General features: G+C 42.8%; 2 protein-coding genes across 3 annotated transcripts in view; both read left to right on the top strand.

The window, feature by feature from the left end:
• Nucleotides 1–269: 269 nt before the first annotated feature.
• On the top strand, nt 270–11,245 carry cdk4 (cyclin dependent kinase 4). Its single transcript, XM_058055528.2, has 8 exons — nt 270–625; nt 4,847–5,077; nt 5,154–5,289; nt 5,378–5,545; nt 5,787–5,896; nt 8,431–8,481; nt 8,549–8,684; nt 9,853–11,245. The coding sequence occupies exons 1-8, from the start codon at nt 552–554 to the stop codon at nt 9,952–9,954; spliced, it is 1,008 nt and encodes a 335-aa protein (XP_057911511.2). The 5' UTR covers nt 270–551; the 3' UTR covers nt 9,955–11,245.
• Nucleotides 11,246–13,858: 2,613 nt separating this feature from the next.
• The window catches only part of LOC131106443 (arf-GAP with GTPase, ANK repeat and PH domain-containing protein 1-like), a 36,379-nt gene continuing 25,446 nt past the window's right edge, over nt 13,859–24,791 (top strand). For both annotated transcript variants that reach the window (XM_058055517.2, XM_058055515.2), the window contains exons 1-2: nt 13,859–14,527; nt 15,693–16,855. In XM_058055517.2, coding sequence (XP_057911500.2) covers nt 15,754–16,855 — 1,102 coding nt within the window. In that variant the 5' untranslated portion in view covers nt 13,859–14,527; nt 15,693–15,753. The remainder of the gene's footprint in view (nt 14,528–15,692; nt 16,856–24,791) is intronic.

The raw sequence follows: 24,791 nt of genomic DNA, 5'->3' as shown, positions 1-24,791 counted from the left end.
TAATTGCTTCCCATAACAACTTTAACAGTGATATATTCAAAGCTATCGTTTATGACGTCATGTTAGAACGGTTGAACTGAAATATTTGACACCATATTAAAGCGGCACAATTGTTAAATGGGTTTAAAGCTGAACTTTAATGACAATAAATAAGCTTTGAAAATGAGCTTACTTGACATGTTGCCATTTTGTGGATCAGACATAGCTTGGGATAGTCACGTGCCTGTCACATGACAACCACGCCAAAATGTTCCGAAGTCAATTGCCCATTTCGATTTGACGCTTCTGTAGCCTGTTGAATGTGAACATTATGCTAATGAGAACTCAGTAGAGCTCCGCCTCCTGGCTGGAGTTTCTTCATGCAACAGGAAGTGACAACCCCCTCCTCAAAAGAGTGCACGGCCTGAAAAGAAAAGAAAAAATAAGAGGCTGGGTGGTGGTCGAAGTCCTATCGATTGATTGTCTTTTCTTGGTCGAGGTCCGTTGGCGGGCTGCACGAGCTGGCCGTCTGTGAGCCTCGTGTGTCGGCCTGAACGTCAACGTGGCACCGCATGGAAGCATGTCCGCTTCCTAAAGTTCCCAAGGAAGCGAAGACCTGCTTCTGGAGAAAAAAAAACAAACGAAGGTAAGCTACAGTTTAGGGTATATTTGTTTTTTGCAACTGTGTGAGTGACAATTTGTCCGCAAGACTTGAGGCGTTTACGTAACATGCGCGTGCGTGTGTCCGTGTGGCGTTTGCAGGTCAGCTTGGCTTTGGCCACGTCAGTGAAGGTGAGGATGGGAAAGATGGGAGTTACTTTAGTGCCCATGTTTGGATTCACAAAATCCCTGAATAGCATCACTGCTTTGTTAGCTATTTTCTCACTCCCACAGTACACTTAAATAAGTATACGACTTTTGACAGTAGCTATGCTCGCACTTCCACACTTGAGTGTGTTGAGTGCACATTGAGTTCACACTGAAATGTCTAAAAAGCAGTGCACTGTTAGTTCCCGGATGTTGTACTCAACACGCCCCAAATGGTCTGTGCCCTGCGGCGGATCGTAATCCATTTCAGATGATCCTTGGTTTACGACATTCCGTGGTAACGAACACCTCATAAATTACGAACTTAATTTTGCCCGTAAACACGACACTGGCATGAGAGCTACCTCAGCGGGTGTGGCTGAAGCCACGTGAGAAGTTAAAATTAATTATGGCTGCAATGCACGATTATTTTCTGTAGTCAATTAATGTGAAGGTTGTTTGGATGAGGTCGAGACCAGGGCTGTCATTTCAAACATTTTGGCCACCTTGATATTTGGTATAGTTTTTAGTATACAGTATTTCATGAAAAAGATGCATCTCAGCTTTGTGATATTGGTGAAAAAGCATATTATTAGTATCAACTTTGGACTTTTTAAATTCCCAATATTTCAACTTTCTACTTGTGTAATCTTTGTACATTTTCTTCTTGTAATACTATGATTGTATTCCCTTAATATTTCACTTTGTTCCAATAATATCATAGCCCCCCCAACTTATTTGTCCAAAAACAACTTTGTTTTTTTTCGACTTATAGAAAATAACACGTTTTCCCTTAATATTTAAACATAGTTTTACTAAAATTACTTTACTTATTATTCTTCCTCATGAGTTTATTCTTGTAAAATTACAATTTTTCAATGACTTTCTCTCAATATTTAGTTTTGACTTTATTTTTGTATACGTAATTACAGCAGTTTTTTCCATCACTGCTGATTAAAAAAAATTCACTTTCTTACTAAAATGACATTATTTTTCATCACATTACGACCTTTCTTGAAAAACTTCTTGTAAAATAGTAAATTATTTTCATTATATTATATTACTTTTACTCTCCTTAATATTTTGACTTCATTTTGGTTTTTCCCAACTAATTTTCAATTTATTCAGTTTTTTTTGTCGTTCAAATTATATTTTTAGAATGTGCTTATTCGAATGATTAATCAAATACTAAATAGTTTGGATTACTTGGATATTGGCTTGATCATGGATTCATCGATTTCTTGTCAGTTTATTTCTTCTTCTACCATATAATTCCTCCTTTTGGGGGTCTCTTAACCCCCAAAACCATTGATTGATGACAGATGCAGTACAACCTGGTCGTTTCTGGTCGAAGTAACTTCTGATAATCGGAGTGCATGTGTGTCGCTGCCAAGTGTCAATGAGATAGTGTGTCGATACAATATAGGAAATAGTCAATTTTAAAATCTGCGACTTAGCAAAGCCTCGATGCAGGAGGGAAGGGTGTATCGGGGAGGATACGTTCTACTCTGTCGATGATCAGGAATATAGGTTAATGGGACGATGACTCATCTTCCTTCAGAGAGAAAAAGTGCCGTGTCAAGCATGAATAAGGAAGCATCACTTCCTCTCTTTAAACGCGTTTGACTTAAATTGATGACCCGACGACTGTGGTTTGGCACCGTGACGGAATATTTAGAGCCAACATTCTTTATTACTGCATCGATCTGGTCATAATTTATAGTCATACACCTTTTGCTTGTAAATCTGTATAGGATTCCAGCCAGCTCGGCCTCTAAATGCTCCAAAAGGTTGTTAAATGCGGTCCGGCTATTGACGATCAGCCTGAAATTACACTTGACTTCTGCTCCTGGCTTATGAAGCAACCTCGCCAGCTGAAGTCGCATTCCGCACGGCGTTAACAACAAGCTTGGACAGCCTTTTGAGGCTGTTGGAATTTGGAAAGCAACGAGAGGTGCACACAAAAAAAAGTGTTTGGCGCTGCTCTTCAATCACTCTCCCTGCAGAAACTCTTTAACAAGCTCGGACCCAGCAGAGCTTTGGAAGCGCCATCAAAGTGGCATGCACCTCTCTCGCTGGTATTAGTCGGGTAATTGATCTACAGACCCGCAAACCAGTGCTGACACATTTTAGAGGATGTTGCATCACTGTCTGGTGAGTCATTATGGGATGTCGGGAACTTTTTTGTAGTAAAATGAATGCTTGAGTCTGTAGGTTGAACATACATTCCTTGCTGCTGGCTCCCAGGATAATGGAAACCTGCCTTCATTTATCATTTATCCCACCGAGCCAGCAACCGCAGGCTTGTTTTTATGTTCAAACTTGACCAGCATCAACATTTTTATGTGAAATATACTGTACAGTGTGCTTGGCGTACTCTCATAATGTTACGAGTCACCAAACCTGCGCTTTTCAACTTGTTCAGTTTTTTCCTGTTTATGACTGTGGCGCTGCAGTCTTTGGTCTTGCGTCACGTTTAGTTGTCAGCATTACGTATACAACAGGTTCATTTTTCAACTTAATAATGAGGTGGAGTGCATGAGAAAGTATAAAGGAAAACCACGTGATTATTCCATAGGTGACAAATGTATTATATTATATACAGTAAAGTCTCGTTATATCGATATTCTCGGGAGTCGGAAAAAATACCGATATAACCGGACTATCCATATATCCGATCCTGCGCCGAACTGCATTAAAAGTGGGCAATAATGCACTCGACATTGTTCTATAGTATAGAACAGGGGTGGGCAAACTACGGCCCGGGGGCCACATCCGGCCCGCCAAGTGTTTGAATACGGCCCGCCCAATCTTTCCAAAGTATTTCATTTCAACTCAACATACAACCTGGCAACATGGCCTGAGCCAACCTTTTGATGGTTTTATCAATTTCGTTTTTTGACATGGTCTGTTGTTTACAAAGTGCTCCTGAAAAAAGGGACACAAGCACATAATAATAATAATTATTATTATTAATAATAATAATAATTATTATTATTATTAGATTATTATTAGATTATTATAATTATTATTAGAACTATTATGATTATTATAATTATTATATGAATGCTAATTATTATATTAATTATATATAATATTATTGTTATATTTGCATATTTTACATAATAACTATATAATAATTATTATTTTAATTTTATTGTAATTATTATAATATTTTATTGTTTTTAAAATATTTAAATATAAATATAAAATAATAAATAATAATAGCAGATCGCATGACAATTTTACAGATACAATAATATCAGGTGGACTGTTACGTGTAAAATATATAGTCTGGCCCCCCCGTAAATTTTGTCATATCAATGCGGCCCGCGAGTCAAAAAGTTTGCCCACCCCTGGTATAGAACAATGTCGAGCAGCTTAAATCAATCTTTGCTTAAGGATTTCAATACCAAAAAAGAACACGGCGAACGGCTGCTTCCAGTCAACTTTATTTTTCACACTTCCACCACCAGAGCACAGCACACACACCGATTCCCGCACTTCCTGGTTCATAGGTCATGCTCAACCCGCCCCACATAGCTGGCCAAACACATGCCTGCAACAGAAGAACCAACTGCGTTCGTGGTTTCTCTCGTGTGTATAGAGTCTATACAGGCATGTGTTTGGCCAGCTATGTGGGGCGGGTTCGCTGTGTTCTTTTTTGGTATTGAAATCCTTAAGCAAAGATTGATTTAAGCTGCTTTTGTATCGATATAAACAGACCAAATTGGCTGGCGGGAGATGAAAAGGGCATCGTAGTAACCGGATTATCATAATAACCGGGTATCGTACTAACGGAACTAATTATGTCATAAAAGACTAGAAATTTGCCGGGAAATGAAAATAGTATCGTAATAAGTAGTAATTCATTATAATCGATATCGATATAACGAGACTTTACTGTATATTATTAGATGTCTGAGTCCTTTTGCACTCACCTTTTAACAACTGCAGTCAATCATTGTAAAACTTGCAGAATCGGCCATGTGTCTAGAGTAGGTGCATATCCAATGGTCTACCATGCAATGTGATGACTGACAGTGTTCACCCTCTCCAGTGTGTTTGCCATGGCCCACGGCACCACCACCATCCAATATGAGCGACTGGCGGAGATCGGCGGTGGAGCTTACGGTACGGTGTACAAGGCCCGTGACACCGAGAGTGGTCAGTTTGTGGCTCTAAAAAGCGTGCGCGTCCAGACGGACAACAACGGCCTCCCCACGTCCACGGTCCGAGAGGTGGCGCTGTTGAAACGACTGGAACAGTTTGACCACCCCAACGTGGTCAGGTAAGACTGAAAGACTTCCTTTTGTGCTGCTCTTGTGCCAACCGTCCTTCCAGCAAGTCATTGTCCTCCGTGCCAGGCTCATGGATGTTTGCGCCACCCAGAGGTCAGAACAGGAGATCAAAGTCACTTTAGTTTTCGAACACGTGGACCAGGATCTCAAGACATACTTGGAGAAAGCCCCAGCTCCGGGGTTAGCCCCCGAACGCATCAAAGTCAGTGCCAATCAAAAAGGAACATACACTTACATACATGTGATATTTTTTTAAATTTGATTTATTGATTTTTTTTTCTTTTCCCCAGGACCTGATGAGACAGGTGCTGTGCGGTTTGGCTTTCCTGCACTCTAACCGAGTCATGCACAGAGACCTGAAACCAGAGAATATTCTGGTAACCAGCCAGGGCCAGGTGAAGCTAGCCGACTTTGGACTGGCCCGCATGTACACCTGCCACATGGCCCTCACTCCTGTGGTAAGATCCTAGACGAGGAAGGCTTTGTTTTAGCTTTATACTTGGCATATTTCCATAAATACTTGAATATTTTATGAGCCACAAAAAGCTCATCTCAATTTTAAGTAAGAATATTTGCAATTGATATTTTGTCCACAGTTGTGCATTGGTTCTTAATTGGCCTGCGACGCATTCAAAAAATCAAATTTAGCAAGAAAACGTCAAAAAAAGCCTTGTCTTCTCCATGCTTGTTTCTCCTGAGGTGGTGACACTGTGGTATCGGCCCCCCGAGGTTTTGCTGCAGTCGAGCTACGCCACACCTGTAGATATCTGGAGCTGTGGCTGCATCTTTGCTGAAATGTTCAAACGCAAGTGAGTCAGCAGATTGCTAATCGTATTAAAAGACTCAAGTTGTTGTTAATGTGCTGTCACCACAATACCACATCAGCTCCAGCAGTTGTCAAAGCCAAATGACGTATACAGTATATGTACTACATAGTTGGTACTTTTAGCCATGAATCTCCACAGCATTGGCTACGCCTGCACAATAATACAGCAAGTATACAGTAAATGTGGCTGCACTGGTAAATCAATGGTCACCAAGTGTCAGTAAAGTTACTGTAATGTTGGGTTAGACACACAAGCGCCATTAGAATCACTGGAACAACAGGCTTTTATTGCAGGTCTGAAAGATTCCTGCTGGTCTTATATTGCACATTAATTCATTCATTCATTTTCTACCGCTTTTTCCTCATGAGGGTCGCGAGGGTGGTGGAGCCTATCCCAGCTGTCTTTGGGCGAGAGGCGGGGTACACCCTGGACTGGTCTCCAGCCAATCACAGGGCACATATAGACAAACAACCATTCACACTCACATTCATACCTATGGACAATTTGGAGTCGCCAATTAACCTAGCATGTTTTTGGAATGTGGGAGGAAACCGGAGTACCCGGAGGAAACCCACGCATGCACGGGGAGAACATGCAAACTCCACACAGAGATGGCCGAGGGTGGAATTGAACCCCGGTCTGCGCGCTAACCACTCGATCACCGTGCCGCCCTTATATTGCACAGTATACGGTAAACCCTCGTTTATGGCGGTTAATTAGTTCCAGAACAGACCCAAGCCCATTTTATGATGGTGGTGATGATGATTGTGTCAACCTGCAATAAAAAGCCTGTTGTTCTGGAAATCAAGTCTGGCAATTGTTCCACTAAACAAGGGTTGTTTTTTTTATGTACCGGTATAGATTCTTCCAATGATAAGACAATGACTTATACCCGTATAAATAATAAAATGTAAACAACCCAGGTTGACCGTGCACCACGGCGGACATACAGGACGGATGAAATGCTGTCATTGTGTGTATTTACTCGGCAGACCGCTCGCTCATGGCACAAAATTACTGACACCTAGTGAACAAAGTAGAAGTAGAATAATGCATTCACTATTTGAATGCCTTTTTTGTTGTTTCAGCCATTGTTGTGCTTGAAAATGTGTCATTTAGGCAATAATATGTACAATTTGGTTTTGGACTAATAGGCCATATTAAACTACAGAACAGCGTGATTAATTAACCCTCCTCTTGAGTTAGGGTCGGCACCATTTTCATGCATAAAAAGAATCACATAACGTTTGTTTATTGCATCAAGGCTTTTTGACTTTGTCAGGAAACTATTTCAACAAAATAAAACCAAAAAAATCATTTTTACTACATTTTAAAATGGTCTGGTTGAAATTATGACCACTGTATTGTTAGGGTCGGTTTTCGACCCGGTTATAATAATATGACTATAAAGCAATATTTTGAGCCAAAACTGAAATCATAAGTGTACAATTAGCCAACACAATGACAACCAGCTCCTCTTCTCATCATGTAAGCTTCAGGGGATTCTCATTTTGACCGCTTTTCCAATATACCAGCAGAAAAACAATGTCCGGACATGTGAGGGGAATTCACTCATTTGATTGGCTGATTTCACATTTACAATTTGGATCATGGAAAGAATGGCAAGAAGTACAGTGAACCAAGATCTGGACCTGTTCTGCTTTTTCATTTCACTTTATACTAAAGTTCTGTTGCTGAAAACAATCACTTTTTCTACCTTTTCTTGACATTAATATATATGGGTCAAAATTCACCCCGACACCATAGATGTTTCTTTAGTGATTAATACTAAAATGAGAAAATAAATAAAACTAATTGATTTAAGAGATATGTTCTATATCCCTCAGTAATAGCCAGGTAACAAAATAATTCAATTTATTAATATGATTCTTTTGAGGTTCATTTGACCATTTTTGGAAATTAAAATGGAGGAGTATAGTGACAAAAAAGGCCTACATGCCCACACCAAAAGTATTAAAAGCAACATTTTCATGGATGAGGAAGCCTAAGAAGGTAACCAAGACATGAGAAGCAAATTTGATGGTAACTTATTGTTTTTAGTGTATTTTATAGCTGATTTAATACATGGGTCAAAACCGACCCGTTAACATAAGAGATGATACCAGAAAGCTAACACAAGAGGAAGGTTAATACAGATGTTTCGATAAAACCGTGATAGAGTAAAAGCATGAAATTAGAACCGCAGTGTGGCGAGGTACGACTATTGTTGAAATGCATCTGGTAGAATTAGCATAGTTCATAACCTTGGTTGATATCGATATCAGTAATAACGTGCTGGATATTTATCGAGGGTCTAAAAACCCCCAAAGCAATGCAAGCCATGCAGAGTGCAAAACGTCTCCGTGTTGCACTGGCAACGCGCCATCATTCAGTGTTACACACTTAGCTAATCTTTGGGATGTGGGACGTCCTCTTGCTGTCCGCCTTCCCGACACAAACGGTGCCTCCAGCGGTAAAGCATACATTCATCACCTTGCATCTCTTTTAACTTGCAGACCCATTTTCTGTGGAGAATCCGAAGTGGACCAACTTGGGAAAATCTTTGAGTGAGTCATGCATTCATGCGGCGTGAGCTCAGTGTGCTGGCGTGCGACTGAAAAACGGTCGTTGCAGGGTTATCGGTCTGCCACCAGAGGAGGAGTGGCCAAGTGATGTTACGCTTTCAAGGAAACACTTCCCCCCTTGCTCGGCCCGCCCACTAACTGACTTTGTTCCAGAGATAGATGAGCAGGGGGCACGGCTGCTGCTGGTAAGACATGGCCGCCTTTAGTGCCTCATGGCAGTCAGTGTACACCCTTCACTTTTCAGCAAACATGTTTTTTTATTTGATCTTCTTCAGCGACAATACTATATATAATAATCAGATATACTCCATAGTAGTCTGTGTGCAGACTAGAATATCACTGGTTTTGTGTGTTTGATGTGCGGATACTTTGAGGTCCCCATCAGGAAGACCATGCATGATATGCTGCATGCTGTGTTATCCCTCGTTAAACTCAAGATAAAGGGAAGGGGCTCCAGCTCTGCGCCAAACAAACACTCCCATTTCTTCTTTCTGCATTTTCAACCTTAGAAGCTTAGAACCTCAAGATTTGAAAGTGTAAAATGGGACATTTTTCAACTGGTCTTTTTTGGTTTTGATCAGTGTATATCACACACAACCACACACACACACACACACACACACGCTATATATGACATACACACTACTTGCACAACTCCCAGTTGTTATTGGCACGGTGTGAGAGGTATTGATTTAACAATAACTTTCTAATTGTGGTTGTAGTTTGCAGTACATAGTATAGTATAACATCCATTTTCTACCACTTGTCCCCACGAGGGTCGCGGGCGTCCTGGAGCCTATCCCAGCTGTCTCTGGGTGAGAGGCGGTACACTCTGGACTGGTGCCAGCCAATCACAGGGCACATATAGACAAACAACCATTCACACTCACATTCATACCTATGGACAATTTGGAGTGGCCAATTAACCTAGCATGTTTTTGGAATGTGGGAGGAAACCGGAGTACCCGGACATGCACAGGGAGAACATGCAAACTCCGCCCGAGGGTGGAATCGAACCGTGCGCTAACCACTCTGCAGCCCTGCAGTTCATATTGCGTAACAAAATCTGTGAACTAAATCAATGTGTCCAATTTAATGATGCATTTACAAGAATTGGAAATGGCAGTGATCAGAGACTTGGTTTTTATTTAAATGTTTTATTTCAACCATAAACTTATCAGAATCTTGCGGTTGCCTGGCAACTGGCCTCATCCAGGATCAGAGCAAAAAGATCTTGCGAAATGGCAGCTATCACTGTTTGCACAACAGATGGTAAATGAAAGATTTTAGGGCTGACGGTCAGCGGGTGTCATTTTGACATCTGTAATGTGCCACTCTGTCTTTCCTCTCCAGGCAATGTTGACCTTTGACCCTGCCAAACGAATATCTGCCCTGAATGCACTGAATCACTCGTACTTCTGCGACCAGGAGACATTGACTCAGACACAAAGCTGAGCTGCTGCCAGAAGAAGAAGAAGAAGAAGAAGCGGTAGAGGTAACGGTCCAGCTTTGGCTAAAAGGTTTCACGTTCAAGGAGTTTGTATGTTATTCCTCCAACTTTGGAAAAAGGAATCACACATTGAAGAGGAAGTAAATGTCACACTTTAAGTTTGTGTCTGTCGTACTGCAATATTTGGAATTTAGAAAGCATATGGAAAGTATTCACAGCGCTTCACGTTGGAGCCGTACACCAAAATGGAGTCAATTCTTTTTCTTCCCTCTCAAAATTCTTCACGCAATCCCCCATAGTGGCGTGAAAAAAAGCAATCAGCGAGTATTCTTAGCCTTTGCCATGAAGTCTTAGATTGAACCGTGACGCAACCTCAGGCAGTGAACACGCACCAACATGATTCTTTGATGTATTTGCTTTTATTTTTCATATACAGGTATTTGCATCATATCAAAATTTTTTTTAATGCTATTATGTGTTGTGTGTCTAATTTTGAAGGAAAAAAAGAATTTCTAAATAAAAATCTGGAGAAAGTGAAGCCGTGTGAATGCTTTCCAGATGCACCATACGTAGTGTGACATGGTGCACCCGTCCGTGTACACCCAGGAGATGCAGCGTCTTTAAGAGGATGCGAGCAGCAGATCTTTAGTCATATAACTGTATTTGTTATTCGTGTTGATGTTTATCACCCAAGAGAAGAAATGACTGCAGAAATAACAGTGAATATTGATGGTGAAATACGTAGAACTCTCTAAATCATGTCAAGAAATACACAAATGCACTCAAAAGTCAATTCGGGGGAAAAATCCGTTTTTATTCATTATTGGTGAACTGAAGAGGTGGATCCCATTCATTTTAAGTTGAATGGCTGTTTTGTGTTTGTTTTGGAAAAGCATCTGAAATGAACCTGCACTGGAACTACAGAATAAAAACACTTTTAAACACAACACAACTCACTGGCTCAAAGGTTCATTTCATGTGCGACTTCCGGTCTTGACACAAAAGATAAGTCAACAGAATAATTACTCCATTAAATGGGAAATGGTCTTTCACTTGTATAGCGCCTTTCCACCTCTCAGGCACTCAAAGCGTTTTGACACTGTTAGCATATTTACCTACTGGTGGCGTAGCATCGGGAGCAGCTAGGGGTTCAGTATCTTGACCAGGGACATTTCGACATGATCCCGGGAGGACGGAGCGTTGGGAGACACCCACTCTACCACCTGAGCATGCCTCTCATTACAGGTAAGTACCGACGCTCAGCAAAAAAAAGAACTTTACCGATAATTATCTGCACAATATCAGCATAAAATGCAATATTAGTTGATATCAGTATCCGATTTTTTTAACTGCCATGCAAAAGCGGTCCTGGTTGGGATTTGTCACAGGACTATTATCAACAGAGTCATTCACCTGCCTATATCACTGTATATCAAACCGGCCTCCACCATACCCAGACACCCGGAGATGACGTTCACATGATGGACGTGGCATGATAGACGTACCGCTCACTTGACTAACCATGCTGGCCCTTTTTGGGCCTTCCTATAGGCCTCCAAAACCAATCCTCAAATTATGCAGACATCCACTGTGTATTGCACAATATTAATAGTATTTGGTCCACTTTTGCTTAGAAACCAACCCGTGTGCCATGAACCATGACAACTCATTATCTCAACTACCTGAGCCACAAGTCAACAATAAAGCCGCAAGGTATATAGAATTACAACCCTCCGACCAGTACACATATGCATACATTTGTACCTCAAAGTTTCCACTGACTGTCGATATAGACTGTATATTAACCTCAATAATTGTAACTTTGTTCCTTCATTTTAATATATTTATTTATATTCATTCATTTTCTACCGTTTATGCTCTCGAGGGTCGCGGGGGTTGCTGGAGCATATCCCAGCTGTCTTTGGGTGAGAGGCGGGGTACACCCTGGACTGGTCACCGGCCAATCACAGGGCACATATAGACAAACACACTCACATTCATACCTATGGACAATTTGGAGTAGCCAATTAACCTAGCATGTTTTTGGAATGTGGGAGGAAACCGGAGTACCCGGAGAAAACCCACACATGCATTGGGAGAACATGCTAACTCCACAAACTCTCACGGAGGGAGGGATTGAACTTGGGTCTCCTAGCTGTGAGGTCTGCGCACCCACTTGACCGCCGTGCAGCCATAGTTATTATCATTCATATCATTTGTGCTATTGAGAACCTGTAATATTAAGTCATGTACAAACCACTGCGTTTGTTGCTGGCACCAGCATTGTTTAAGCCAGGGTTGTCTAAATGTTTTCCTGGCCACAATTTGATATTGTATATGTATATTGTATATTTAGTCACATATTTTAAGGGAAAAAACTGCTTCACAGATAAATCTTTTTTTCTTAATGTCTTTATAAATTCTCAGAATATTATGACTCCTAATGCTGTAGCTTTTTCCCAACCTAATTTTTCAACAATTATTATTTTGTTTTGTTTTGTTTACTTTTTTTGTGTGTTTACAACTTTTTTCCTTAATATTTTGACTTCAGCCTTGTGAAATTACTGCAAATTTTTAAAAGTTTTTATAAATTATATTTTTGAAAGTGCCACCACCCAATATGGAAAAAAACAGGCTGCACTTTGTTTTAAGCGCATATAAATGCATACATAAAAAGAATGCCACGACGTAATACAAGTGTAGTCCCCCTGCCTTTTACGCCCCTGCCCTCCCAAAGCACAACTCTAGATTGATACTTTGTAGTACTTCATTGAGCCATTGTAGGAAAATAACTAACGGCCTCATTTATATAGACAGCGCAGGACTGTTGTATGGACAGTGCTTTCCTGATTGGATTTTGTTTTGCATGTTTTTCACACTTTAATGGTTATGACAACACAAAAATACAAAATAGCAGTTTTTAAATGAAAGTTTTTATTATTAAGGGAGAAAAGTCCAAACCTACCTACCCCTGTGTGGAAAATGTGTTTGCCCACCAAGTTGAGACATCACTGAGATTAATTGAGCTCAATCAGTCTGGAAAAGCCCTTTCTAAAGCTTTGGGACTCCAGCAAAAAAACAGTGAGGGCCATTACCCACACAGGAAACAGTCGTGAACATTCCCAGGAGTGGTCAGCCAACCAGAATGACCCCAAGAGCACAGCGACGACCCATCCAAGAGGTCACAAAAGACCCCACAACAACATCCAAAGGACAGGCCTCAGTTGCCTCAGTTAAGGTCAGTGTTCATGACTCCACCATAAGAAAGACGCTGGGCAAAAATGGCCTGCATTGCAATGTTCCAAGACCAAAACCACTGCTGAACAAAAACAACAGTAAGGCTCGTCTCAATTTTGATGATCCCCAAAACCTTTGGTCTGACAAGACAAAAGTTGGACATTTTTTGGAAAGTGTGTGTCCTATCACATTTGGTGTAAAAGTAACACTGCATCATACCAACAGTAAAATATGGTGGTGGTAGTGTGATGGTGTGGGCTCTTTTGCTGCAGAATCTGGAAGACTGGTCTCTATCAAAAAATCCTCAAGAATGTCCAGCCAATCTTTTGGTGAAACCAACTTGGGTTGTGCAGTAGGACAATGATCCAAAACACACCAGCAAGTCCACCTCTGAATGGCTGAAGAAGAACCAAATGAAGACTTTGGAGTGGCCTAGTCCAAGTCCTGACCTGAATCCTATTGAGATGACCTTAAAAAGACTTCATGCTGGAAAAGCCTCCAATGTGGCTGAGCAACAATTCTGCTAAGATGAGTGGCCCAAAATGATTAAGCCTTATAATATGCCCCCTGCCCCCCTCCCCCACCCCCCGGTTCATCCATCCACCATCGTCTTTTTCAGCTTTCTATCGCCTCTTTTTGCATGTGAGCGGCCATAAATTGCTTTGGAGAGAGACGGCACCCAGAGCAGATGCATTGGCAGGAGGTTTGCCCCCCACCCCCCACCGCCCCCATCCACGCCCATCCCCCCTTCCTCCTTCCTCCTCTTGTCTTTTTTGTAGTGTTGGCACAGATTAAAATCTGATGAACGTGAGCAAGACCCACCGTCCTGCCACACACAGCTTCTCCTGCAGGAGCTGCAGGATAACGGTAGAGTAACTGGGGTGGGGGGGCTGCAAGGCAGGGGAAGGTTTAAAAAAAAAAAGGAGGAGGGGCTGTGGAGAGCTGGTGGGCTTCCTCCCTCTGCCTCACAGACACATTTTATTGACTTGCTAATTGGATGAGGCGCTCGGAGGAGAGGATGCGGTGACCGAGAGGAGCTAGAGGAAGGATACGGACACGAGGAAGCATCGCCATCTATTTCCCTTTCCTCCTGTTTTTTGGGATGGATGTGCATAACAACAGATGTCTTTTTTTTTCTTTCTCCCAGCAGCGCTTTTACGCATGACATTGTCAAATGGAGGATCCAGCTCAAGACGCATCGTGACAAGTGAATGATTTCCATTTTTTTCCCTCCCCAGCAGGCTCCCTATTTTTTCTGTGTTGGATCGATTGTCTCTTAATTGTCAGCCTGGTCTGATGTGCCGAATCCTTCATTTGTGCACGGGGTCGACAGATTTGACGGTACGATGTGAACAAGATCGAAGGGAAATGCTGTCAATGTTTTGTATGTTGTGTTATTTGTACTGCAGCAACAGAATGCCAGCTCATATCATGGCTTTGATGGCAGCTACCTGTCAGATTTGCACACAAGACGAGGCTCGTCAATGAATTAGCTCAGACAAGTACAGCACTACCTCGGTTTTCCTTCTTCATTTCTTCCAAAAGGTCTCAGTAGAACAAAATGTACAAAAATGGAAGTCATTTTTCCCATCGGAAATTATCTAAACTCAATTAGACACACAAATAGGAAAAAAATACATATATATTTCCAAAATATTTGTAGAAAACTGCAAAATTAATGCTGAAGCAGATAAATGAATATTTAATTGTACGGTATATTATATTTAATAGTTATTTCTTGATAGTGTTTCTTGCCGCTGTTATGGAATTGCTGGCACTCAGAACTTCCTTTGGCCCCATGGCAGGTTGTTTAGCAGCCATCCTCAGTGAAAGGAAATACACAGACAGTGAGCAAACAGACTCATTTGTACATACATTGCTGTGCAATGTAGTAGAAAAACAAAACAAACGTGTACATACACATTGTCTGACAATGTAGAAAACGTACCAATTTTTTGGTGATGAAAACTAAATCATACTAAAACTGGCAAAAATGGAGGCAAATTTTTTGAGAAAAAAATGGAGGTGACTGAAAACAGATGGAAAATTTGTGTGAAAATTTCTGTTGAAAATTAGAAACTGAGGCAAAATATTTTGGAGAAAACCAAATTATACGTTGGAAATCCAAAGCAACATTTTGGTCTTTGTTAAAAACTGTATCGTACAAAAACTGGGGTTTCAAAAACCAAAGCTAAATGTGGATGAATGTGAAAACCAAATTATATGGACGTTTGACATCATGTTGACCTTTTTGTTAAACCAAATCACAGACCACCTCGCCTGTCTGAAAATCATGGCTACATTTTGTTTTTGTCAAAATCCGAATCATACGAAAACCGGGGTGTTGGAAAACCGAGGTTTGACTGTAGCAGCATGGAAGGTGGATTAATGGATGCAAAAAAAGTCTAGACTTGTTTAGCCAATGGGTAATGCATTCAAATATATTCCAAGCATACTCCATGCTTTGAATGCTGATCTTAAAGAGTCTCTTTCTCCTCTGCTTCAGCCATGACTGAGGTCCCCCTGGTCAGAGAGCAGGTGCCACGGAGCTGAGCACTGATGTCCCAATGAGCAACGCCGACAACCCACAGAAACGCACCACCTACCTCATCTCCCTCACTCTGGTGAAGGTTGAGGCTCTTCCAGAGGAGGATGTAGCCGGGAACCGGGAGGAGAAGGAAGCCCTTCCAGAGGGGGAAGGAAAGAAGGAGGAGGTGAAAAGAAGCCCTAAGGAGGTGGATGGATGTGTCGGTCCTCAAGTGGCGGATAAAGAGAGCACCCAAGTGGAAGAAGTCGCGGAGCAGGTGCAGGTCAAGTATGGCAGCCCTAATGACAACTGGGGGAGAGCTGAGCGGAGAGACCAGAAGGACGTCGTCCCACCTGCTAAAAGCAAGGACCCTTCTGTCGCCCCACCCCCGGCGAGGCAAATGGTGAAGGTGTACAGCGGAAGCAGCTTTGAGACCACCGTCCGCAGAGAGGGGCCTCGCTCCGATGCCTTGCGCCCCAAGACGGAGCTCTACCGGGAGCCGCCCAGGCTCTACCTCAAAGGCGACAACGGAGCCGAGCTAAACAACCGCACACGCTGTAGCCTCCCGTTTTCCATCCCGCCTCAGGCGAGTCAGCGCCCCGAAGTGCTGCTGAGGACACACGCGGGGGCCAACTCTGCATGCTGGAGGGAGGCTAGAGATGCTAACACAAGCTTGTATCACTCCGCAAAGACTCTGGAGCGCAGGGAGGCGCCCCCTATGGTGGCAGCTCCAACTCTGGGACCTTACAGGGCGTCCTGGGCCGACAGCGATGGACGGGGAACGCTCATTCGTCCAGCAGCTCCCCTCAGTGGGGGCTATTCCGGGATAATGAACAAGGATAATGCTCATGAGGACAGATTTAAGGTTTCCCTGGCTGCACCCGCCGCCTCTGATGTGAACCGGCCGCAAAGAAAAGGGACGAGTCGCACCCTGGACAACAGCGACCTACATTGTCTCTCTGAGGATGCCAGGCGGGGGAAGGAGGGCCAAGGGGGAACAATCCAAAGAGCTCCTCCTCGTGACCGCAAGATGCTCAAGTTCATTAGTGGGATTTTCAGCAAAAGCGCAGCCGTGCCCTCGAATGTCAGCACTGCATCGGCCCTCTATCCAGCCGTGGAGAGGGGCTCCAGCGAGGAGGAGGGTAAGTTAGTCTGGTCTTGACAAACATGGCTCTCTTACCTGCCTTGGAGCACACACGTTAGCCTTCTAACCGGCCCGCTGTTCATGCGGTGTGCAGTTGTCTTCCACAGTGGCTGACAGGGAGGTGTAGCGGGTGGGGTAAGACCTGGGTTGGTCACCAGTCCATCACAGGACACATACTATACACCAGGGGTCTCAAACTCAATTTACCTGGGGGCCACTGGAGCTAGGGTCTGGGCAAGGCTGGGCCGCATCAGGTTTCCCCCCCCCAAAAAAACGCATTTATTAAAAACTTTTTCAGTGCTTTAGTTCAGATTTTCTACAATAAAAGCTCTGATAAAACATTCACTGTTCTCAAATATCTTAATTTTGATTTTTCTACACAAAATATGATGAAGAATAAATAAACAAATCAAGAATAAAGAAAATCAATCAGTAATAAACAAATATAATAATAATAATAAAACGGAAAATAATAAAAACTTAAGAAACCACATATAGTTGGTGGGTAGACAAATTATTTTTTCAGATTAAAATGAACAAAGCATTATTAGAGCCCTGTAGACATGACAAAACACGACTATAGTCACATTTATACTCTTTTTATTTACAACATATTGCGCAACTGCAGGGTCTTGAGACACATGCTAACTCGCAAACTAGAGAGCTAGCGACCTAAACGGTAGCCTTCAAGTTATTTCCTTTAAACTTAAATAGCCAAAAACGTACCACTTCCACATGGATAGGGAGGATAACTATTAACAGTTATTTAACCTTTAACATGAACATTAATCAAACGTAATAATTTTTTTTGGGTACATGATACCATACAGCATCCATATCAAACTTGCGCGGGCCGCACTAACATTAAACTTTCATATCAAGGCGGGGGCCTCAAACTAGTGTCCTGCGGGCCACATTTGGCCCGCGGGCCGCGTGTTTGAGACCCCTGACCTAAACAGTCCAGCATTCCTTGCTGGGTTTGGGCTAGATCTATGTGAGACACACTGCTGGCCTGGTAGCATCAGATATGAACTTGTGTTCACCTCGCTGCAAGTTGTGACCGGATTTGAAGAGAGTTGACTGTAGAGTTGACCGTAGTGCTGCTGTCGCACTTTAGCACTTCACACACAGGGCGCCGCCATCTTGCACCAACATTCTTGTTCCATTGTATGCTGAAAAAAAAATCTTATATGTAGAAATTATTACCAATCAAGGGTGAATGAGATGTTTTCTGCAGACAAAACATTCTTTTTTCAAAGAAAAAAATTAATAAAAAAAATATAAAGCGGGCTTATTATGCTTTAAATGTAGTTAGAATGTTGTATTCTCGTGTTAAACCATGCCAAAGTTTCAGATCATGAGGTTTGCACTTTTGGAAGTGAGCCCTGAAAGAAGTTTGGGATGGCTCTGAATGCCCGTTTTTTTCCAATAAACACTCTGAGTTCAAACACGGTAAGTCAGGGGTCTCTCCAGGGGGCTCCTGAACACTTTTCAAGTAGCCTTCCAAAGAGTTTATTCATTTACCATGAACTCCTATAACAACAAAATTAGACAGTGGTGTTCGGCAGTAGTCTGGAAGTCCTCGGGAGTGTGACCAATCACAGCGCAGTGGCCGTGCCTGGAGACATGCCATGGGGAATAGATTAGTTTAGGAAATCCAAGGAAATACAGCTGTAATAGGTGCAGTTTCTGGAAGATCTAGAAAGCTTTCTGTACGGGTAATGATGTGTAGCTGCTCTATAGGAGTCCACAACTCGATATAAAGAGCAGAGAAAGTAGCATAGGTCCCCTTTAACACATGATTGGACGCAAAATCTGCAAATACTCAGGGAATGCTGAATCCGGAATATGGCTGAATATTTGTTTTTACATGTTTTTTTTTTTAGATTTTTTTTTACTGAATAATTAGTTTGCATTTTTTGTTTAATTTTTACACAAAAGCTAATTAATACTTTGCATTTTGTCCACTGACTGTCCCCAAAATTGTGTCTTTACACCTGCAACACCATAGTGGATATAATTGTGGGGGATCAAAATGTTGAGTTTGAGTCCATTTTTACTGTACATGCTGAAATGGGGGCCGCATGGGGACCACCAGCGCGGTGGTTACATTGAGAAGACTTGGGTTTGAATCTCCGCTCGGGTATCTCTGTGTGGAGTTTGCATGTTCTCCCTGTGCATAGGTTTTCTCCGGGTACTCCGGTTTATTAGGTTAGGTTAATTGATAACTTTTTCTCCGGGTACTCCGGTTTCCTCCCACATTCCAAAAACATGCTAGGTTAATTGGCCACTCCAAACTGTCCATAGGTATGAATGTGAGTGTGAATGGTTGTTTGTCTATATGTGCCCTGTGATTGGCTGGCCACCAGTCCAGGGTGTACCCCGCCTCTCGCCCCAAGACAGCTGGGATAGGCTCCAGCGACCCTTGTGAGGATAAGCAGTAGAAAATGAATGAATGAATGAATGAATAATTGATAACGCCAAATTGTCCATAGGTATGAATGTGCCTTGCGATTGGCTGGCAATCTCAGCCAAAGTCAGCTGGGATAGGCTCCAACATACCCGCGACCCTTGTGAGGATAAGCGGCATAGAAAATGGATGGATGGATGTTGAAATGGTATCATTTCGATTGAAATACAGTAAAGTCTTGTTATATCGATATTGTCGGGAGTCGGAAAAAATATCGATATAACCGGACTGTCGATATATCCGATCCTGCGCCGAACTGCATTAAAAGTGGGCAATAATGCACTCGACATTGTTCTATAGTATAGAACAATGTCGAGCAGCTTAAATCAATCTTTGCTTAAGGATTTCAATACCAAAAAAGAACACGGCGAACGGCTGCTTCCAGTCAACTTTATTTTTCACACTTCCACCACCAGAGCACAGCACACACACTGATTCCCGCACTTCCTGGTTCACAGGTCATGCTCAACCCGCCCCACATAGCTGGCCAAACACATGCCTGCAACAGAAGAACCAACTGCGTTCGTGGTTTCTCTTATGTGTATAGAATCTATACACATGAGAGAAACCACGAACGCCAGCATGTACATATGAAAAACAGTGATTCTTGCAAGCTATAAAAAGATATCTGAATACAACACAATTAAATACATGTATTTGTACGCTTGTGTCTTCGTTGGAATAGGTGTGTATGCTATGTCAGTTGGTTCTTCTGTTGCAGGCATGTGTTTGGCCAGCTATGTGGGGCGGGTTGAGCATGACCTGTGAACCAGGGAGTGCGGGAATCGGTGTGTGTGCTGCGCTCTGGTGGTGGAAGTGTGAAAAATAAAGTTGACTGGAAGCAGCCGTTCGCCGTGTTCTTTTTTGGTATTGAAATCCTTAAGCAAAGATTGATTTAAGCTGCTTTTGTATCGATATAAGCAGACCAAATTGGCTGGCGGGAGATGAAAAGGGCATCGTAGTAACCGGATTATCATAATAACCGGGTATCGTACTAACGGAGCTAATTATATCATAAAAGACTAGAAATTTGCCGGGAAATAAAAATAGTATCGTAATCAGCAGTACTTTGATATAATCGATATCGATATAACGAGACTTTACTGTACCACAAAACGGTGGCAAAAGTAGTGTTTACATTCATTCAAATCATATTGGGTTTTTTCGTACATTTGGACCGTACATTCTTTTGGTACTAAGGATAACTACAAAGAAATGACTTAAGTACGGAAACTGCAAAAACCCTCTATGTAATACGCAGTCACTCTTATTTCCAGTGAGACAGGGATGCAGCACGGGAAAGTGGAAATTACGTTATTTGGCAAACATTTCACGCAAGAGGTGATTTAGTGAACAAATTGCTCTTCCAGCACAATTGGGAACACCCCTCCTGTGAATACCAATTGTTTTTCCAAAATGTTTGAACAGGCTTTCATTGTTAATCACAGCCTGTTGGTGATGAACACTACCTGTTTAATCTATAAGAACCCTGACCCATTTTGCACAACAAAAAATGCGTGCGGTGTTGTTTGTTCGGGCACTCGATTCCATGGAATAACACACCAGAAAGCCGACTAATTTGTGTCACAATCTCATTTGAGTTTGCCAAATGTGCCCATAGGTTACCGTTGTATTGTGTCAACTAAGGATCACCAATTCTGGTGAAGGTGTGCAATCCAAGGTATAACCATATCCATGATATCAACGTACCAAAACAGTTTTCTTGCTCATATTATTGTACGAGGGCGGCACGGCGGTCTAGTGGTTAGCGCGCAGACCTCACAGCTAGGAGACCAGGGTTCAATTCCACCCTCTGCCATCTCTGTGTGGAGTTTGCATGTTCTCCCCGTGCATGCGTGGGTTTTTTCCGGGTACTCCGGTTTCCTCCCACATTCCAAAAACATGCTAGGTTAATTAGCGACTCCAAATTGTCCATAGGTATGAATGTGAGTGTGAATGGTTGTTTGTCTATATGTGCCCTGTGATTGGCCGGCGACCAGTCCAGGGTGTACCCCGCCTCTCTCTCGCCCGAAGACAGATGGGATAGGCTCCAGCACCCCCGCGACCCTCGTGAGGAAAAGCGGTAGAAAATGAATGAATGAATTATTGTACGATAACCTTGACGGTGTACAAGAACTAAGGCAAAATTTGGGGTTGAAAACTGAATCGTTTGCCCTGTGATTGGCTGGCGACCAGTCCAGGGTGTACCCCGCCTCTCTCTCGCCCGAAGACAGATGGGATAGGCTCCAGCACCCCCGCGACCCTCGTGAGGAAAAGCGGTAGAAAATGAATGAATGAATTATTGTACGATAACCTTGACGGTGTACAAGAACTAAGGCAAAATTTGGGGTTGAAAACTGAATCGTTTGCCCTGTGATTGGCTGGCGACCAGTCCAGGGTGTACCCTGCCTCTCGCCCAAAGACAGATGGGATAGGCTCCAGCACCCACCCCCCTGACCCTTGTGAGGAAAAGCGGTAGAAAATGAATGAACGAATGAACTGAATCTTTTGAAAATCAAGGTTTGACTGTACTGACATCAAACATGAATCTGAATACGGCACAGATTTCTTAATCGATCCTATCAATCGTTTGAAAATCGAGGAGTCTTAAACAAGTTGTGTGACGGGCATCGTAGGATGGAAGGAAGCGCTGAATAATTTGTCAGGAGTAAGTGGGACATGAATAATTAAGGTTGGGGAGACACAGAGCTGTCTTCATGCAGAGAAGAACCCACTACTTCCTGCTCTGTGTGGCCTGTTCATCAGCATTCACGTGGCGCTGCGCTGAAACGCCGCCTCCACGTATCGTTTCCACTTGTTGTGTCATAAATAACACACGTGCGGAATTAAACAGGTGAAGACAGCAGCCTGGCTTTGCCTCTCACACACATCGCTGCTTCCAAGAGAGACCATTCGTTCATTGTAAAGCGGCCTTGGCTGGAGGCTTCTGCAAAAGGGAGTTGCCATGGCAACAGCCAGCTGTGAGAATTGTTATTTGGTTGGCGATGTGATGCCGACAGACGTGAATGTGAGGGGACTGCCCAAATATGATGGATCATCAGGCGGAGGAGAGTCGTCCAAAGGGGGTTTAGAGGGACACGTGTCCCAGATGGGGTGGACGACAGTGTGGGTGTTTAGCACAACGTGATAGAAAAAAGACCTTCAGCCTGTGTGTGTGAGCGTGTGTGTGAGCGTGTGTGTTTGCGTGCACGCAGACTCTGAGTCATCTCGGATAACGATGGTTTCCATGGTCACGTAATGGTTCATCCCTGAAGCAGAATTGTCCAGGGTGCTTTAACGTGAACCTTTACATCGTGACAAAATATTATTAACATGTCTGACGAGTGGTGGCACGGCGGTCTAGTGGTTAGCGTGCAGACCTCACAGCTAGGAGACCAGGGATCAATTCCACCCCTCGGCCATCTCTGTGTGCATGTTCTCCCCGTGCATGCATGGGTTTTCTCCGGGTACTCCGGTTTCCTCCCACATTCCAAAAACATGCTAGGTATGAATGTGAGTGTGAATGGTTGTTTGTCTATATGTGCCCTGTGATTGCACCCTCGTGAGGAAAAGCGGTAGAAAATGAATTAATGAATGTCTGACGAGTCAACTTGATCTCTTGAGCCGTTATCGGAAAACTGGACTTTTTTGGGAATTTTTGCCCATCATCTACAATGATCACACCTTTTTCCCTTTTCTGTATGTTCTAAAGAGAGAAAAAAGTTCACACGAGGCAGCTAACAATGGACGTCATTGGACACAGCTTCTGTCTGGGTGCATTGATTTCACATCTCGTGCTACATCCATCAACAACAGCAGCGTGTCAAACGCTAATCTGTTTGTTACTACTCGTCATGGCAGACTGTGTGACAGCCGCCGACTACTACTTTTGGACAAATGAGAATTCAGAACCTTATCGTTTTGAGCCTGACTATACTGAAGCCGAGCTATAAAGAGAGAGTGAAAGTGAACCTTCTGACTTGTAAATGTCAAGCCGTGCTGTCGCTGTGGCATATAGTGTTACCATCGACGGAAAGACTCCGTGTGTATGGCGAGGAGGACATTGCTCCAAGAGATTGCATCACAACAAACAAAGACTTGTTAGCGCTAACAAACCCTGCGGTGATAGAAACATGATAAACTGGAAACACCCCAGACCAGATAACGGTCCATCCAGTAAGTCACCATGATACATGGAAAACATAACACGTGTGTATAAGGAATGTGGGCGAATAGTCGAAATAGGTGTGTCCCGCCAGAAAAGAGTGACATGTGCTTATGATGGTAATGGTTTAATTTCATTTGAACATGCATCAGATTACAATTGAATGCATCACATTGTGGATGATGGGCATAATTCTAAAAAAGTACAGTTCATTCATTCATTCATTCATTTTCTAACGCTTTTTCCTCACGAGGGTCGCAGGGGGGTGCTGGAGCCTATCCCAGCTGTCTTGGGGCGAGAGGCAGGGTACACCCTGGACTGGTGGCCAGCCAATCACAGGGCACATATAGACAAACAACCATTCACACTCACATTCATACCTATGGACAATTTGGAGTTGCCAATTAACCTAGCATGTTTTTGGAATGTGGGAGGAGAAAACCCACGCATGCACGGGGAGAACATGCAAACTCCACACAGAGATGGCCGAGGGTGGAATTGAACCCTGGTCTCCTAGCTGTGAGGTCTGCGCGCTAACCACTCGACCGCTGTGCTGCCCAAAAAGTACAGTTTTCCTTTCAATTTACAATCCTTTAAGGCCAAATTACTTTTGATAGATCAGCACTTTTCAAAGGTGTGAGGCATCCCTGCAGAGTGGTAGGGGGCTTAAAGGCCATGGGGGGGGCAGTAAGCTTGTCACACAGTGAAATGAACAGCGGGCTCACCAGACCGAACACTAACTACATCATCATCACTATCATGGAAAAAATGACAACTACTACTACTATGGAGAGTAGTAAACAACAACTACCTTACTCTAAACACATAACTAAAGCAGTATTTGACAAAGCAAGTACCGCTGAGATTGAGAAGCCATCTCCAAACAGAGTGAGAGGTCTGCGACACCACCTTTGTCCCGCATACATTGCTGTCCTTTCATCCTAAAAGCTACAGCCACCTTGCTTTTCAGGTGGATCCACAATCATGATTACATCTGCTAATTACATCTGCTAATGCTAATGGATCTTCTCAGACAACCTAAACCAGGGGTCTCAAACTCAATTTACCTGGGGGCCACTGGAGCTAGGGTCTGGGCAAGGCTGGGCCGCATCAGGTTTTCAAAAAAAAACAAAAAACGCATTTATTAAAAACAGAAAAATATACAAACTTTTTCAGTGCTTTGGCTCCGATTTTCTACAATAAAAGCTCTAATAAAACATTCCACTGTTCTCAAATATCTTAATTTTTATTTTTCTGCACAAAATAAGATGAAAAATAAATAAACATCAAAAATCAATC

The sequence above is a fragment of the Doryrhamphus excisus genome, linkage group LG18, assembly GCF_037039965.1.
Source record: "Doryrhamphus excisus strain RoL-2023G ecotype Guam linkage group LG18, RoL_Dexc_Guam_v1.1, whole genome shotgun sequence".
In the NCBI taxonomy this organism is placed as follows: Eukaryota; Metazoa; Chordata; class Actinopteri; order Syngnathiformes; family Syngnathidae; genus Doryrhamphus; species Doryrhamphus excisus.
The sequence above is the reverse complement of the archived record's forward strand: the minus strand, read 5'-3'. Positions and strand labels throughout refer to the sequence as shown.

Excerpts from the sequence above, each read along its gene's own strand:
- cdk4 (XM_058055528.2), top strand. The coding sequence starts at position 552 with ATGGAAGCATGTCCGCTTCCTAAAGTTCCCAAGGAAGCGAAGACCTGC. Across the intron at positions 626-4,846 it reads AGAAAAAAAAACAAACGAAG|TGTGTTTGCCATGGCCCACG; the intron begins GTAAGCTACAGT and ends CACCCTCTCCAG. Across the intron at positions 5,546-5,786 it reads ACATGGCCCTCACTCCTGTG|GTGGTGACACTGTGGTATCG; the intron begins GTAAGATCCTAG and ends GTTTCTCCTGAG.